The 18,716-nt window shown below is 34.6% G+C and overlaps 1 protein-coding gene across 5 annotated transcripts in view; it reads left to right on the plus strand.

Annotated features, from left to right (window-relative positions):
- LOC136031275 (45 kDa calcium-binding protein-like) overlaps window positions 1–18,716 on the plus strand; it is a 38,726-nt gene extending 20,010 nt beyond the window's left edge. For 2 of the 5 annotated variants that reach the window (XM_065710713.1, XM_065710714.1), the window contains exons 3-7: window positions 3,177–3,316; window positions 5,148–5,252; window positions 8,881–9,030; window positions 10,832–11,016; window positions 14,555–18,716. In XM_065710713.1, coding sequence (XP_065566785.1) covers window positions 3,177–3,316; window positions 5,148–5,252; window positions 8,881–9,030; window positions 10,832–11,016; window positions 14,555–14,731 — 757 coding nt within the window. In that variant the 3' untranslated portion in view covers window positions 14,732–18,716. The remainder of the gene's footprint in view (window positions 1–3,176; window positions 3,317–5,147; window positions 5,253–8,880; window positions 9,031–10,831; window positions 11,017–14,554) is intronic. The other 3 variants (XM_065710717.1, XM_065710716.1, XM_065710715.1) reach the window with 3 other exon arrangements.

Raw genomic sequence — 18,716 nt, forward strand, 5'->3', positions numbered from 1 at the left:
CTCCCTCATATACGTAATAATTTCTGTTCGTTTTAAGTTTTTATATTGCTCCTTACTTTCAGTTGAAAAAACTTGTAAAACTAAGCTTGATGAAACTTATTTGAAATCAGCATAAAAATCTGATTCTTTTGATGTATCTATTGGTATCAAAATACCGTTTTCTAGAATTTCGGTTACTAATGAGCCGGGTCAGTGAACTGTTTGATTAATATTTATTCAATACTGAATACTTATTACTGAATTACTCTGCTCGTCTTGGCTTAATGTAACTATTTTCTTTCTTTTTTTGGAAAACCTACTTTTGCAGGAATTTTTTCTTTAACTTATCTTCGTTTTTAATCGACATTTTTATCAGTTAATAAAACATATACTTTTAAATGTTTTTGTGGTTTTTCTCCCTAAGAATCAAAATCTGGGCTTGCTCTTTATATTTTTGGTAGTAAAATTTTGCAGTAAATTTTGATAATAGTTGTGGCATAGAACTTTAGATGGATGGGTACAAGGAATACTATTCAAACGATTAAATTCAAAATCTCCATAATCTTTTGGCTTATATAGGGCTGAAGGAATTTTGGCAGCCATTGTATAAAAACCTTGAATATAGACAAATATTAATTGACCATCCCTCCCCCACCCCAACATGCCTTGGAAGTTTCAAGTTAATTGCCATCTCCATTTCTGAGATATCGCAGAAAAAACCTTTTGACAATCCTGAATGCACATAATTTCTTTTTAGTTCAACATTCCCCTCAATATGCCTTGAAAGTTGCAACTTCATAAACTCAGTAGTTCCTTAAGTATCGCAGATATGCCCTTGTGACAACCTCGGATGTACAGAGTGTCTTTTGATTTGGTTTAACATCCTGTAGAATATGCCCTTAAAGTTCAAACGTAATACCCTTATGTGTTCCTGGGATATTGCGCGGACACCCTTGTGAGAGCCTAGATACACATTTTGTCTTTTTTTTTTGTCTTTTTTTACGCTCCCTTCAACTTTTTTCAACTTTACGCCCTATTCCATTCCTGAAATATTCTCTATGTCATTTTGGCAACCTGGATCCAGTCAATTTTTTTTTTTTTGTTCAATAGCTGTAGTAGTTCATTAGCTATAATAGCTCTAGCAGTTGAAAATTAACAATTTGAATAGTAGACATGCGTTAGGAGTAGTCGTGTAGTAATAGATGTTGCAGTGTTAGTCTTGATAATAGTAGTAGTAGTAATAGTAGTCAAAGTATTAGCAGTAGTTGCAGTATTAGTATTCGTAATAATGGAAGTGGTAGTCGTAGTGGCTGTAGCAGTAATTGCAGTAGTGCTAACAGTAGTAGTTGTTGCTTTAATGGTAATAGTAGCAGTCATAGTAGTAATAATAGCATTAGCCATAGTAGTAGTAGTGGTAGTAGTTGTACACGTAGTAGTAATAGTCGCAGTTGTAGTTATTGTAGCAGTCATAATAGTAGTAGTAGTACTAGTAACATTAGTGTGTATATTCTTTTGCTTATTTCAACATCCGCCTCATCATGCCCTGAAATTTCCAGCTTTATATCATAAGCCGTTCCTGAGATATATTCGCTCTTTTAGCTACCTACAAGCGCTTAGTGTGTTTTGATTTAATTTATACCCCCCCACTCCTCTCTCAGCATTCTCTCAAAGTCTCAACTTTGGCTTTTTTGGAGATACATCAAAAGAATTGGATTTCTATGATGATTTTAAATATACAAGTTTCATCAAATTTAGTCTTACCTATCAAAACTTACGAGCCTGAGAAAATTTTCCTTATTTTGGAAAATAGGAGGAAACACCCCTCCGAAGTCATAGAACCTTAACGAAAATCACACCATCGCATTCAGCGTATTAGAGAACTATTGTAGAGGTTTCAAGCTCCTATCAACAAAAATATGGAATTTCTTTTTTTTTTCGCCGCAAGACAGATCACGGATGCGTGTTTGTTCGTTTTTTTGTTGTTGTTTTTCCAGGAGTGATTGTATCGACCCAGGGGTCCTAGAATGTCGCGAGATGGCTCATTCTAACGGAAATTAAAATTTCTAGTGCCCTTTAAGTGCCCAAAAAATTGGAGGGCACCTAGACCCCCTCCTACGCTCAGTTTTTCCCAAAGTCAACGAATCAAAATTTTGCGATAGCCATTTTATTTAGCATAATCGAAAAACCTAATAACTATGTCTCTTGGCACGGCTTACTCCTTCACAGTGCCTGGGGGAGGGGCTGCAAGTTACAAACTTTGACCAGTGTTTATAGATAGTAATGGTTATTGGGAAGTGTACAGACGTTTTCAGGGGGATTTTTTTCTTGGTTGGGGAGGGGGTTATATTGAAGGATCTTTCGATGGAGGAATTTGTCATGGGAGAAGAGAATTTCCATGAAAGGGAAGCAGTATTTTCTAGCATTATTTAAAAGAAAAACAATGAAAAAATAAATAGGAAAAAGTTTTTTTCAACTGAAAGTAAGGAGCAGCATTAAAACTTAAAACGAACAGAAATCATTACACATACGAGGGGTTCATCTCCTAAATACCTGCTCCTTACGCTAAAGTATTTTTAGTAATTTCGATTATTTATTATACGCCCTTTTTGATTCAGGGGTCATTCTTAAAGAATTGGGACAAAATTTGAGCTTTAGTGTGAAGAGCAAGGTATTAACGGGGGGCAAACCCCTTCATATACGTAATAAAAACATATGAATATAGAAGTTCGTTACGTAAGTTAATTCGTAAGTTACGTACATTTTTTACTAATAAAAACGTTCGTAAAAAATTAAAAGTTCTAGTTGTCTTTCCAAGTAACCAAAAGTAACAAAAATTCAATAAAAAAGACAAGTTTTTTTTGAAAGTAAGGAGTGACATTAAAGCTTCAAACGAACAGAAATTATTCCGTATATGAAAAGGGCTGTTCCCTCATCAATGCCCCACTCTTTACGCTAAAGTTTTGTACTGTTTTAAAAAGTAGATTTGAGAGAAAGAGTCAAACTTTAATGTAAAGAGCGGGGCGTTGAGGAGGGAACAGTCGCTTTCATATACATTGTAATTTCTGTTCGTTTTAAGTTTTAATGTGGCTCCTTACTTTCAGTTAAAAAAACAAGTTTTTTTTTATTTAATCTAGCTATACAGAGTCAAAACCGTATATGATAGTTTTGTATAAAATAAACTGCACATATTTTTTCAGAGTAGATGTAAACAACGACCATCTTTGGTCACTTGAAGAAATGGAAAAATGGATTTCTCAGAGAGTCCGTGATCATGTACGAGCTGCAATGAAAGATAACGTCTTTCTTTTTACCAAAATTGATCGGTCTCCTCGTGATGGTAAGCTATTTCGTTTGAGAAAAGAGCTCCTTCTGATTCCAATCTGATTCTTTTTCTTTTACAGAAAACTCGGTCCTCTCTGGCTTGCCCCAAGTGTCGCAGTGCACTTTGTTGTCGCAAAGGCAGAGATGACGAGGATACTTTCCGTCAATGATGCACCAAATTTTAATGCATCAAGTAATGGCTAAACGACAATATAATCCTCTTTAAGGTGAACGGACTGAGTCATAGGAAGAAATGGTTAGGCGTTTTCTTTTTGAAGAAGCTCATCGTTAGAGTTGGGGGTAAATTGGCAATGGAGAGACACTACTCAGTTGTAATGAAGGCAATAGCTACTACTTTAAACAGGCTGATTACATTGTAGCAGAAATAGAGACTGTTTTGACTGATTTGTAAGAAGTCTGATGACAAACATCTTACAAATGAAAATTTGTAAGAAGTCTGTAACACAACTTCCCCTTGTCTGTGGTTTTAAGACCTTTATTCAATAGATTTTTACTGATTATTGCATTGAGGGTGCAATAAAATCCAGCAATTTTAACGAGCATTTTTTACTTTTCTTCGTAATATTTTAGAAAAATTTTAATGCCAAACTCAGACAGCATATATTATTGTAGTAAGCTGAATTTTTGTCAGTACTTTTGATGCCATCTGGAATAATTTTAATTTAAATTAGCTGACAGATTACATCTTAATTATCTTGACTATACCGATCGGACTGGTGTCCTGATTTCATTTAGTAACAATCTATAAAGTTCGCCAATATTAATAAAAACCATCGTTAAGGTTGTTCACGGTCCACGTCGACCAACCAGTGATGAAGAATAAGACCACCTGAATTTAAGTTACATTAAAAACAAGACTCCTCTATCTTACTATGGAATACGAACTCGTCCCAACGTGCCTCGACATTTAAAATATTTTTAAAAGGAGTGTAGGTGGCATTTAAGGTGAAAAGTAAACCATTCAGAGAGTGAAAGCTGTCACCACTCAGAGGAGTGTAGGTGGGTTCGAAAAAAACCCGCCTCGTTATCGTGTCTGCAATCTAATTTAAATTAGGATATTGTCGTTTTTCTTTTCAAAACTTTAGAAGTGATAAGGCTTAGAGTTTAAATACATCAAAATTAGGAGAGACAGTTCTTTCGATTGCAACTTCATTAAGATTTACAATGTACTTTGTATCCCACGCTTACGTTTCTTTATTTATTTTTATGCTCATTTCATCATTTTGCATTGTCTCTTTAATTTACGTCTATGGTTAACTTTACTGTGTAGTTTTAGTTTATTAGTAACCACTTAATAATATAATTAGAGCAAGAAAAAAAAATTTCTCTACACATTACTCATCCTTTTTTTTGACGTACTTAAGGTGTTTTGTTGCTAACTGCTGCTATAATAAACCTTTTAAAATGGGCACTGTTGCAAAATATTCTGCTCCACTTTCTTCCTCTATTTTTTGTTAAGGAGGAGGCTTCTTTAGAATGGCGAAAGTTAGCATAAACATTGATGTTCAGCCTTGGTACTATCACGACACTTACGATTGGATTTTTTTTTTCCGTCTTCTCCTTTGTTTTGGCAGGTGGTTCCCAGAAAGTATGGCTATTTTTTGTTTGTTTTTATTACGCCGCGTGTCTCTTCGTACAGTTGCCACTCAATTTCGAATGTGTGTGTTTCTTACTCCTAGCCAAATCTGATTACGTTCAGTAGCAGAGTATGGGTGGTCAAGTTCACCTGATAGCTGATCATCTCCAAATACTGAAAATATTACCCATTTTTTTGCAGAAGAATAAACATTCAAAATTTTTTAGTACTTAACCTCTTTGTTCAATAGGTCGCGTTGATTGGAAAGAATATACATCATGGTTTTTAACTCACAATGGCTATAAAGATGACAAATTACTAAGAGGAAGGAAGAGTCTCTCCCGTAAAATTAAAGGTACAACATATTAAGAAGCTAAAAATACTGGTTTTTCGCCATATTATACTTTTTGAGTTTTAAAGCTCGCTCTTTACATGTACCAAATAAAAGAATTTTTTTTAATCAAGAATCAGTTCGCGGTAATGAACTGTAAGTAAGGAGCGATGCGGCTCAATAGTAACCAAAACTCTAAAAAATGGATTTTTGAAATCATTAGACATATCAAAAAAATCGGCTCATCATGTTGAATCCAAATATATAAGATTCATTCAGTTTAGTCTTACTCATCAAAGGCTACGAGCCTGAGAAAGTTTGCCTGATTTTCCAAAAAGGGGGGAACATCCCCTAAAAGTCAGAGAATCTTAATAAAAATCATACCATCCGATTTAGCGTGTCGAAGAACCTTGTTGATGAGGTTTCAACCTCCTATCTGTGAAACTGTGGAATTTTGTAATTTTTGCCAGAAGAAAGACCATGGATGCATGTTTGTTTGTTTTTTCTATTTTTCGGGGTGATCGTATCGATTCAGTGGTCCGAGAATATCGGGAGATGTCTCTTTCGACCGAAAATGAAAAGCCATAGTACCCCTTGTGAGTAACCAAAATGATTGGTAGGCAACTTGGCTCCTTTCCCCACCCCTTTTTTCCCGAAATCATCCAATCAAAATTTTGGGATAGCCATTTTGTTCAGCATAGTTGAAAGACCCAGTAACTTTCCTTTCGATATAAGATGACCCCGCCACAGCCCCAGGGGAAGTTTTTAAGCTATGAAATTTGCCTATTGTTTACACATTGGGAAGTTTGCATACATATTCGGATGGAAGGGAACGAATCTTCTGGGGGTTTTCCACGGGGGAAGTTTCCAGGGTGATCTTTTCAGGGGAAATTTTACACTGGATGAATTTGCCGGAATTTTTATACGAAATTCTTTTTATATGTCGTACTTACTCTTTTCTGTCTCAATTTGTACGCTTGGGGGTGTTAAGGATAATTGCCCTGGGTAAATTTTCACCAGGATTGAATTGTCTGGATCATATTTCCGAGGGAAGGGGGATTTCTCCGTGGAGGTGGAGCCAGATTTCCTGGAACTATTCAAAAGTGTTTTCATTGAGAGTAAGGAGCAACACTAAAACATAAAACGAGTCGAAATTGGAACGTACGTGAAGGGAGCTGCCCCCCTCTTCAACACCTCGCTCTTTATGCTAAAGCTCGAATTTTGTCCATATTCTTTAAGAACCGACAGAAAGGTCGTTTAACTAGAAGAATAAGAATCTTTTATAAAATTAATAAAAAACTTTAGCGGAAAGAGCGAGGTGTTGAGAGGCGGCCAACTTCCTTCATATACGTAATAATTCCTGTTCGCTTTAAGCTTTAGTGTTGAAAAAAACTTTTTTTTAATTTAATTAAAATAAAGAGTGACATTAAACACTAAAACACGAATTGTTCTGACTACGAAGTAGGCTTCCTCCTCTACTCCCAACTGTTAACACTAAAACTTCGAGGTGCTTTACTGGAAGCATTTTTATGTGTAACAAATGTAGTTAATGGGAAATTGCACGTGTTTTATTTGCTTCTTGTCGGTCTAAACATTTGATTAGAAAATTTTGTTGTTTAAGGCAAATGCGCTCCAATAAGCTTTTCTATTCGTGTAGCATTGTAAAAACTACTTGTATATCCCATTCCGATTTTTTCTATGAACAAAAGTGTTACATAAAACACAACAGTTAAATCTTCATGTAATAATAAAAATAGTAACCCAAATCATTGGGGAGGAAACTGTAAGCATGGTTGCGGCATGCACCGCAGCTTAATAAAAAACGAAGTTCAGCCTATAGGAGCCGAAAATTTCAAAACGTGTTTTGAAAAAAAAAATGTCAATTGAGAAAAAATCTGTATTTGAAGCTAATTCGGGAATGGTAGCTATTGTTTCGTTAATCAATTGTAAAAAATTATTATGGAAGCAAATTTATGGTAATTCCGAAAAATAGCCTGAAACACCACAAAAATGGTGGAAGGCCGAAGTAGAAACTGTGCAATTGGAATATTCATTGCTAAAAATCACTTTTCCACGTGGGAAGCAGTGATGTGTCTCGTTTTTTTTTTATTCTCCTTTTTCCTGTTAGCGTACAGACCGTGAGATTAAAGAACGGGCAGTCCCCATCCCATGCTCAGAAATTTCTATGTCTTGTGTATTACGGTAGGAATTACTTGCTGGTAGAACATACCGATAAATACAAATTTGTCGACGATTTGTCGCTCTTACTCCCCTATCTTCTTCATGGCAATGTCCCCACCAAACAATTCTCCGAAATCGCTTTCGATCTACTAGTTCACAGTGCTCTGATACGAAATTGACTATTAACTCTGTTAAATCAAAAATACTTAGACTGAACTCGCTAAAGAGAGACTTGGTCCCCCTGAAGTTCCTTTCACTGTTGTGAGTGAGGTGAAAATATTTAGGTGTCGTTTTCTCACGTGATTGCACCTTTACTACCCATATTAATAGTGTGACCCGTAAAGCAAACGCATCTCTGCAAATCCTTTCAAAAATGCGTCGCTTCGGGTGCAGCGCCCACAGTCTTCTCCGGGCATACCTGTGCTGCGTACGCCCCATACTTGAATACGCTTGTACTGTCTGGGGCCCGTCAGTATTAAGAACTGCCTATCTAATTCAGGAATTGGAGTCAGTCCAAAAACGGGCAACGAGGATCATCCTAAGTAATAGTGACATTTCCTACCCCGAGGCCCTAGCAACCCTTGAACTCTAAAGTTTGGAACTCCGTTTGGGGGACCTTATCCTGAGTTTTGACAAAATGCTGCTGTCTAACCCTGCTCACCGTAACATTTTACCACCAGAAGCCCTGACAGTCTGCCGTACGAGACAGAAGCTAAAATTTGTGCCTGTGCGTACTCGGATAAACCGCTACCAGAACTCTTTCGTCTCTTTTTTTACGTCATTATACAATAGTGCATAATAACACATTTTGTATTTGAACATCAAATTAGCCATTTGAGCAACGATTGTTGTTTAAATAAACCTTTCTCTCTCTCTCTCTCTTACTATTTATTATTTGCTATAAAGAAAAACCGGTTATGGAAAACTGAAGATATATACACATACGAAAAAAAAGAAACAAAATAAAGAAAATGTATAGCTATTCCAAAAAAATTTCTGGATGTGCCATACCCTCACGGATTAACCTGCAGCAATTTTGGTAATAATATATTTTTTTTCCAAAACCTAAGTATTTGCTTTCTCAAACCTCCAACTTCATACAATCAACAACAAAAAGGAATAAATCTTTACTATTCTCTCGACGGACCGGACAAAAACTGATGCATTTTTATACCTAATGAAATGTTTTTATTTTTTTTGTATGGGGGTTATGTTTCTTTGATTCAAAATTTGGTCTTCTTATTCTAAAGTTTAATTGCCGTTGGCTGGTTAATGAATACTGAGCCGGTCTTATATATATTATATACATACATATAAGTATAAATGTGTGTATATATGCAATTTTGACCGAGACAGTTGTTACCTTTTATTATTTGATTTTTATTCTTGATGAGAATGAAATAATAATCGATTAAATAATTTGTTTATCTTTTAGAAAATAATGTGATTATACAAGATTTTATATTTTTAGAACAATTGGCATGGAATAAAGCTCAATGGTCAGAAGCAACTAGAAGCAACACAAGCTCCTTGGATTTAGATGAATTTCTTAGCTTTCTTCACCCCGAGTCCAGTGTTGCAACTCTTTTAGATCGTGTCGACAATGTTATTCTACAATTAGGTAAAAAAAAAACTGTGTAAAACTATTCCTTCAATCTTGGTACATCCTTTATTTTAGAAAAACACTTCAGCCATCCAAAATTAAATGAATTAAATGCTAAAAGAAATTTTGAGTAATGGTAATTTGGACTCTTCGGCTAAATATAAATTTGGGTTACCATTTAGGATTCAGGCCCAGTTAAGTAGAGTTAACTGCCTGCTTTCATGAGCTGCTTTTCCACCGACAATTGATTTTATATGTAGAATCTATTGTTTGTAAGGATATTAATAAATTTCAAAAAATATCTTAACTTCCGATCTTGCTTCTTAATTATTTCGTTTTTCGTCCTCAAGTTAAACTTTTGGAGATCAGATAGTGAAATTTGTATTATATGATAAGTATACATTGCCGTGTATTCTTAAGAAGAAAACAACTGACTCCGATGACACCGGTTTGTTTTTAGGAGGAGAATTTATTCTCATCCAAGAGATTAACAATTTTCTTATAATTTTATTAAAATGAATCTATTGAACTTTGTTTCGAAAACAACCGGTTTATTTTATTAGTTATATGACAAGCATGACTTGACGCATTGCCATGCTAGGTATGACGCAATAATATTGTAAAAAAGTGTTATATATTTTATCATTCCTGAGCTTGAAATTTTACTCAATTTTTTATTAAGATTATATCCCATGTCTAGATTACATAGGATAGTTTTCATTTATTTATTTCATTATATAGAAAATAGTCAAAGGGCTTATCGTATTACAGGCATAAAACAAAAAAATACAGCTTTCGTAAGGATCTGAAAAGTAAATGGTTTTGTCTCCCCCTCTCCCCTCAGCAAAATCATCTCTGAAAGTTTCAACTGAATTCCTGAACCATGAGACAAGACAGGGCCTGCGAAAACTATTTGCGAAGAGAAAAGGCTTTCCTTCTCTGAAAGAAGAGGGGATGTTAATCCATTTGTGCGCATAAAATTGTTTAATATTCAAAATTTGACACCTTTTAATGAAACCTTTTGACTGTATGTAACATCTATTGAAACAAATGCTTGCCTTAGGGCTCAGCTACCAGTTGTATTGCGCAGCCGTCAGATCGTTTGCAAACATTTACCATTTACATCAAATAAGATATTATTTTTTGTTTAATGTTTTGTTACTGCTATTGCTATTGCTACTACTACTACTAACTGGCTGCAGCACCAAGCCGCTTGAGGACAATACAGCTACGTATGCTCCTCCCCATTCCAATGTATTCAAAGCCCCCCTCTTTACAGCCTCGCAAAGCGTTCCCATTTCTCTTAAAATCTTTCCTTATGACATTCTTCCAACTCATTCGGGGATGGCCTGTCTTTCGTTTGGCCTTTGATGGTTGGCCAACAAGGACAATCTTTGGCAATATGTCAGCCTTCATCTACAGGAGATGTCTAAGCCAATTCATCCTTTGTCTCATTATAGCCCGAGATAGTAGGTTTGAACCACCTTTTCGTACAGCTTACTTTTTGAAATACGGTCAGTCAGTCGGGTACCTTAGACAATCCGTAGGCAAATTGTCTGGAAAACATCTAGCCAATCCTCCGTTTTTTTTGAGCGCCCACGCTTCAGAACTATAGTTCTGAACGCTTATATAGTCCACGCTTCAATTGCCAGTCACTGTAACTCTCAATTCGCATGTTTGATTACTAGTTTTTTTTTACACGGATGTGTTAGATTATGCGTTAGATCTTGCTAGTGTCCCATATGTTTAGCCTTTCATGATAGAATGTACTTTTGTTTTAAATTCAGATCTTTTGGTATTAAATTCTTTATTATTTTAGACCATGACTCGGATGGTTTTCTGCGGTGGGATGAATTCACTTTCGTCACCTCTCGTACAATTAGTATCCAAGACTATTTTTCAGAATATGAGCTTCAAAGGTTCCAAAACAAGTACAGTTTAAAGAAGGAGTTTTCAATAGCAGATAAGGACAAGTCGGATACTATTGACAGGGGTGAGCTTACTGTAAGTTTACTTTTCTTCCTCTTCCTTTATTTTACCAAATATGGTTGGATACGAATGTCAAGGTCAGCTAAAAAACAGTTGGAAAATCTTGTTTTCTACTCTCAAATTATTCTGATAATAAGAGGGACTCCATCCCCAAACACACACACTTCAACACCCATCTTTCAGCATCAGTACAAACATAATCTCCCTAAGGTAAAAAACTATGGGTAATTTTTTTTCCTCCAATTTTGCCTGAAGAAACTTCTTTAAAAGGTCTGTAAATGTGAGCTTAAGATTCAGGTTCCCCCTCTAAAAAAATCTGCCATTGGAATTATTTTATAAATACTCCGTAATGGGGGTTCATTGACGTACTACATACATGCTTACTTGTGTGGGGGCATCCACTCAAGATCGGGTTGTGTCTTAAGAACCTCCACCTTCGTTAAAAATTAGAAAAAATATTACCTTAAATTCCCCTCACACACACAAGAAATATTTTAGCAGTACACCTTTTTTTTGGGGGGGGGGATATACTGTGGGAGTTTAACGTGACTACCTGATTTTGCTGATACTGCTGGTAGTAGCAATATTAGTGTCATAAAGATGCATAAAACAAAATCCTTATCAATGTTTGCCGTTCCTGAAAACGCTACCTATTGTGTCGCGAAAACCCTCCAAAGTTTCTGGGTAGTTTATGCTAAATGCAACTACTCGGAATTGACGTACCTTACATCTGTTTTGACTCAAAAGACAAACTGAAAAGGGAAATTTTAAATATTATTCGTTTACTAAAATCCTAATGTTTTTGTTTTTTTTTCAATAATTTATAACTTACTCGATATAAAAGTTTACTCCTCCAAGTAGAAAATAGGGAGAGGGTTGTTCATTCAAACAGGATCTCATAATGCTTTGGTTTTTATAGTAGTAGCCCATAAACATGGGTGTTTTTATGATTTTTTGCACCAAGTCCCCATATTGCGCCCATTTTGGATCATATGTCATAAGGCCAAAACTTTTGAGATAGAGATTCTGCTCCAGATCCCTCATGCAGTAACCCGCCACTGTGGCTGCGTGTTTTAATCGTAGGCACACTGTTGTGATATTTTCGATTTGATTATTTTAAGGAAATTAAGAGTAGTCTGAAAATATTCTCAATCAAGCTATTATCTTTAAAGGGCAACTTTAAAGCCTAAAACTTAAAATCAAAAAGACCTTGTTTTTTTTTCGGAATGTTTGGCTTGAAAATTTTGACGTTTTAGTCGTGTAGAAAATTTTTATTGTCCTAAAGCCACTTAAATGAGCACATATGTTCTCTGAGCAGTGTAATAAAAATAAAAAATAATTAATGTAATGTATTTTAAATTAAAGTAATAGAATTAAATTAACAAAATTACGTTTGAAAGTGTGTATTGTTTTCGCTTAAGCACAATTTCAACTTCAGTGTAAATAAAAGAGAACAGTGGGGGGTGGAAGCCCCTTGTTTTTTAAAAGTAATTTTGTTCAAATTAATCATTAACGTCGCTCTTTACGTTTGTGATGAATAACTTTTCTTTTTTTATAATCGCAATCAAAATTTATTAACAAGCTTAGCCAGCATTCAGGATTTCACTGATCGGAAACAGAGAACACTTATAGGAAACAGATTTCTATTGGTGCGCGGAAACGCGCCTTATATGTTTCTTTCCAGTAGCGCTACTGAAAATGGCACAAATCTCTCTTATCACGGAAAAAAAGACCCAATAAATCTTTTCTATAAATCGGTCTTTCAGAAAACGCTAGATTTTTTTTTAATGGTTTTTGAATCGTATTGTGGCTTAATAATATTTTCTTGTTTGCTTTTGTAGAATTTTTGTTGAAGAGTGGCCTTACATTTTCTGAGTATCACACTGCTGTTGTGTTAGTTTTGGTTGTTGCATTGTGCTAATACTTTCTTCCAATCTGTTTTTACTACCGGTGCTCAGTCTACCGTTTTTTAATCTTTAACTAACAAAACAGTTAAACTACTCAGTTATTTTAATTTTGACACCATAGAATACTTTATTTTATTTAGAAAATTCATATGACAGGATTTTCAACATTGCTCTTCCTGTCCCGGTAACCAGAGGTGTCACTAGCCAAAATGTTTTAAAATAGGGGGCCATAAAGTTTACCGATTGGCTCGTTATTTTTACCGATTGATTTGGGTAATATTGCTATAAGAATTCCTTCTTTTTTTCGTCAGCCCATTTAACTAAAAAAAAAATTAGCCTCGAATTTCTTTACCACTGGGCTGAAAGCACCGGGGTGGGGCTTTTCTTCCCCTCCCCATATTTGGCACCCCTACCGGTAACGTTATTAAAAGTTGGTATTATCCATTTCATGAAATGAATTTTTGAGTAAATGTCCCAGAAGGTACTAATTGTTTTGGCAAAACAGCAATGCGCTGACTCTTGTATAGGTATAATTAATGTTTTTTTTTCAACTGAGAGTAAGGAGCAACATCAAAGCTTAAAAAAACAAAAATTGGTCCATATGTGAGTGGAGCTGCCTCGCCCTCAATCCCTCGCTCTTTACGCTAAAGGGTTAAAGTACTTTAAAAAAGCTGCTCATTCAAATCCAATGACCCTTGTATTTGCACAGTCTTTCTTAAAGAAATTTGATAAAAGGTTAAGCTTTAGCGTAAAAAGTGAGGGATTGAGGAGGGGGCGACCCCCCTCAAATACGGAATAATTTCTCTTTCGTTCTAAGTTTTAATATTGTTCTTTACTTTCAGTAGAAAACGTTTATCTTTTTATTTAATTTCTGTTTTTCAAATCATGCCAGAAAATTCCCCCCCTCCTTTTAAATTTCTCCTGTAAAATTCCCCCCGAGAAATTTTCTCCCCACTGAAAATTATCTTCATGGAAATCCCCCCCCGCAAAAAAAAACCTAAAAAATATGTTTATTTCCCAATAACAAATACTGTATGTGAACAATTGGCAAATTGCATAACTTATAGCCCTTCTTCCAGGGACTTAGGGGGTCATGTCATCCCCAAAGACATAGTTTTTGGACCTTTCAGTTTTGCAACATCAAATGGCTATCTCAAAACTTTGATTGTATATCTTTGGTGAACAAAGAGGTGAGGGAGGGGGGTTAGTTGCCCTCCAATCCTTTCTGTCACTGGAAAAGGTACTTGAACTTTTGATTTTTGTTTGACTGAGCCCTCTCTCGGTATCTTGATTTCTATAGATAGTAGCTTGAAACCACTATAACCACATATGTCGAATCTGATGGTGTGATTTTGATTAAGATCCCTTAACGTTTGAGGTGTTTCCACCTTTTTTGAAAATGAGCCAAGTTTTCTCAGGCTTGTATCTTTTGATGGGTAGCATTAAACTTAAGGAATTTTATATATTCGGAAATTGGATAAAAAGCCAATTCTTTTGGTGTGCCCATTGTTATCAGAATTCCGTTTTTTAGAGTGTTTGCTATTATTGGGTTGAGTAGCTCCTTACTCGTAGTCCGTTGCTGCTAACTGTTTGATTACACAGTAATTTATAATGTCTGTTACTACTAACCCTTGATTTATTAACAGGCTTATTTGGATCCAAGGAACCCAAGACGGTCAAAGCTAGATGCTATGAATCTTTTGCAACTGGCTGACAACAACAAAGACTCAATGCTTGATACCAGTGAACTACTTAAGCACGGAAAATCTTTTCTTGATAGTAAAATGGTAGATGCAGCTAAAGTTTTTCATGAGGAAATATAACTGTACTGAAAACGCACTGTTTATAATAAATTTTTGATATGATTCATTTTTTATTAAACTTCAAAAAATAAGTTTATTTTATAGAATAGATAAGAGCGATATTAAAACATAAAATCAGTGAAAATAGAGTCAAAGATAAAAGTCAGGCTCAAAAAAGGGAAATTTACATGAAAAATAAATGAAACTGGAAACTATCAGAAATGGAATACATATTAAAGCCAAACTTAAATTAACAGATATAACTATAGATTAATAAATGAAAACTAAATGAACAGGGGGTAGAATGAATAAGTAAGTCAAACTTAAGACGAACAGAAATTACCTGGAATTAGAATACGGCTACCACCCCCTAAGCCCCTCTAAAGGTTTGAGTATCAATCCTTTTTGGCTGAAAACAATTTTTTCCCCGATAATTTGTTTTTCATTTGCCAGAATATTAACAAAAATGAAAATAACAATGCTAATGAAGGATTACAGATAAGAGTAGAGCTACAGGTCCCTCAAACCCCCAGGCTAAAGTCCTATTGGCGCTGTGCTAAAAACAATAAATGACAGTAATTATAAAGGCTAGAAAAAAGAAAAGATAATATTCCTGAATAAATACATTTCAGTTTTTCTAAAAGGACACCTTTTTTCAAAATTTTTCCTTTTGATTCTGTTTGAATAATGAGTATATAAAACTGATGCCTAAGCAATACTTTTAAAATGTGCGGATGTTATGCTAATAAAAACAAAACTATTTAAAATGCATTTTTATTTTCAGTGAAGGGCAAATAAATCTCTAGCCTGTGAGGGGTTTTAGGAGGCAATAGGCCCATCCTTATTTCTAATGATTTCTGTGTGTTTTAGGTTTGGTGTGATTATTCATTTTGATTGTGATTCATTTTAGGTTCCATATGATATTTCAGGTAAATATTATTTTTGAGTTTGATTTGATTATCCATTTTTAAATTATGTTCGTTTCAAATGTGACCTAATGTCTGACTCTATTTGTGCTCGTTTTAAATTGTAATATCGCTATTTACTTTTCATTCAGTAAGTTTTTCGGGAACATATGCTATTTTTTATATTAATTTTTGTTTATATCCAATTGACGTAGTTTCATTACGTGTTTATTGTGTAAACATTATTAAGTTCTTTTTCAATTTTTGGGTGAAGAACAATTATGTTAGACTATAATTAAAATTTTAGAGAAAATTTGGATATTCAGTTAAAATATACGATTAATCATAGTCTCGTGCGATAATTTTTTAGTGATATTTTCTTATAGGAATTTCTATTTAGATGAGGATGAGAATTTTCCGTTGGTCTTCTGTGAAGCTGAAGCCATCCTAACGCCCCATTATGTAGACACTTTTGAAAATAGACTGATATTAATCCAATATTTTATTGGAATATTTTTTTTATGTTCTATTTTATTGTAGATGTTAATGAGTGTAAATAATTGCATGTTCAGACTATTCATAAAGAAAGTTTTTTGTTTTTTTTTTGTCTCAAGAAACAAATTCTGTAGTGCCAAAATAATTACGGCCCGATATATTTCCAAAACTTGCTGTCTTGTTAATGTACCATCCACCCTGTTTACATGCTCTGTAATTTTCAAGCCATTCAGAGATCCATTTATTGGTGTCTTGAATCGATACAGTGAACATTAGTTTCATAGAGGTTGTTCTGCATTAGGGTTCATGTAGCCTACTATCTTGTAAATACAATATTCAAGGCGCTAAGAAACACACGATTTATGGGCATATTTTGTACGTCATGAATCTTTTAGTCCTTGGTCTTGGCTGATCGAAAATGTTATGACCCATTTTAGGCAAAGAATTTTTTCTGGGCATGGTGCCCTTGATCTATGGTCTATAGACGTAAGTTTTTGGCTGAACCCAAAAAAAAATTGGGGTTCCAATTCCGGCAAACTAATTTTCTGGTTTTTTTTTTTTTTTTGTTTTTTTACCGTAAAATTAATTTTTTAGTCCGTTTATCGCGGATTCCTGCCCCAAAACAAAAAACTTGTTTGTATGTTAGGACTCACTTGGCCCTTTAGATTTCCCGCTGCTTAAAAAAAAAAGTTTTTGGCCTTTTTCTGTCTTCATTTCTAGATGATCCCATGTTTATTATTCATTTTTTTTTTTTTTGTGTGTGTGTGCATTGATCCCTCATGGCCAAGGACTCCCCGATAATCGCATATTTGTCGAGCAGATCGACAATAAAACCATTTTGTCTTATTTTCGGGAAAGGGTGTGCCTGCAAACTAAATTTTTTAGGGCATAAAGCTCTACTAATTCCGTGCTAGTGCATTAAATATGAAATTTATCAGATATTTGTATCTTGCTTTGGATTGTAACCAGGAAACTTAATACCTCGTACCAGTAATTCAATAAGCAGTATTTAGCGTTGAATGAGCATGTGTTTTGCTGACGGTTTGTGCATCCGTAATACTGACAGTATATTTACCTTCGGGAAACTTTCTGGGTATTTTTGGGGAATCTTTCTGGGAACTTTTGGATAGCCCTAGCCTTCTAATATGCTAAATCATAAAAAAAAAACTTTCTAGCTTTTAAAGAAGATTCACACCTACGCACAGTATTTTCCGAACAAATATACAGCAATACGCACATATTGGCTTCCGTTGATCTTAGGATTGACACCTTTCTTAGTGACATGATTTGAAGAGAGCCATGGGAGTTAGTTTACACGGTTCAGAAATTTTTCAAGTGGGAATGCTTTTAAAAAGGATCCCTTTGCCAAAAAGAACCACATTCATTAATATTTTGCACTGGATATGTATTTTTGATCCGAGGGGAGGGCAGTTGCTTCCTCGCCCTTTCCTGAGGTGCCCTTGCCTTGTCATGCTGTTGTAATGTAAAACTGTTGATAAAAAGTCCGTTACTGATATCTTGACTCTGCATTTAAAATGTGAAGATAGGGGAGGCTAGAGAGATCATTTGGCAGAAATAATCAGATTACACCCATTCAAATACAATTTTTCTACTATTTGCATATGAAGGCTCTATATATTGCATATGAAGACTAATAATATTTTATTAGCGACAAGGCGCATGTAAACTTAAGGCTTGCAGTGTCATAAACAAAGAAGTTACACTTATGAAAAATGGTGACAAAACTTATGACACACGTTTTTGAATCTAATAAAGATAAAAAAAAAAACTCATTAAAAATCCCTAAAAAAAATTGGAAATATGCATAGAAAGTAATTATAAAGCATATGACAAAACGTTTTGAATTTGGTGAAAGTAAAGAAAGACATCATTTTAAATTTATTAGTGCATTGAAAAGATGGAGGAAATACCACCCTATTACGTGGAAACAATTTAAGCTACAATCGTCATCAGTATATTATGAAATTTTTTATTTTAATGACGAAAACGATGATTATTTACCAAATGAGCTTGGATACTGACAAAGAATATATTCAGCTTTATCAAAGAGATTTTTACCATAAGGAAAGAATTATTTAATTGTAAAGTTTTCGTTTTGAACTGTCGTTTTGTGCACAACAAGGCAGACTTGTGGCACTGCAATTCATCATGACAGATAACGGATGGAAAGGGCGTTTCAACAATTTTTGTGTGCTACAGGCTACGTGCTTCTACGATGAGTTGTTTTCAATAATTATAGTATCGTTATGACTATTAATTTTAATTATATTGCCTCTATTAGGCGATATTTTAGTAGCTACAGGTGTGGGTAGTCTAAAATTTGTCATGTCTGACAGTCTGTTTTTTAATATGTTTGTTTTTCTTTTCTTTCGTTTCTGTTATTGTATGGACTGATATAGTGTTATTTTCGTTCTGGAACCTCAATTTCTGGTTCTTTGTTTCTTTTTATATATGACTTATTTTCACGGAGTATAAGCTATGTGTAATTTATTTAAAACACTGTATTCTGTTCGTTTTGATATTTTGTTAGTTCACGAGAAAATTACTGGAAATTGGACTAAAATAAAATATTTTACTGTTGTTTA

Source organism: Artemia franciscana, chromosome 9 (assembly GCF_032884065.1).
Source record: "Artemia franciscana chromosome 9, ASM3288406v1, whole genome shotgun sequence".
In the NCBI taxonomy this organism is placed as follows: domain Eukaryota; kingdom Metazoa; phylum Arthropoda; class Branchiopoda; order Anostraca; family Artemiidae; genus Artemia; species Artemia franciscana.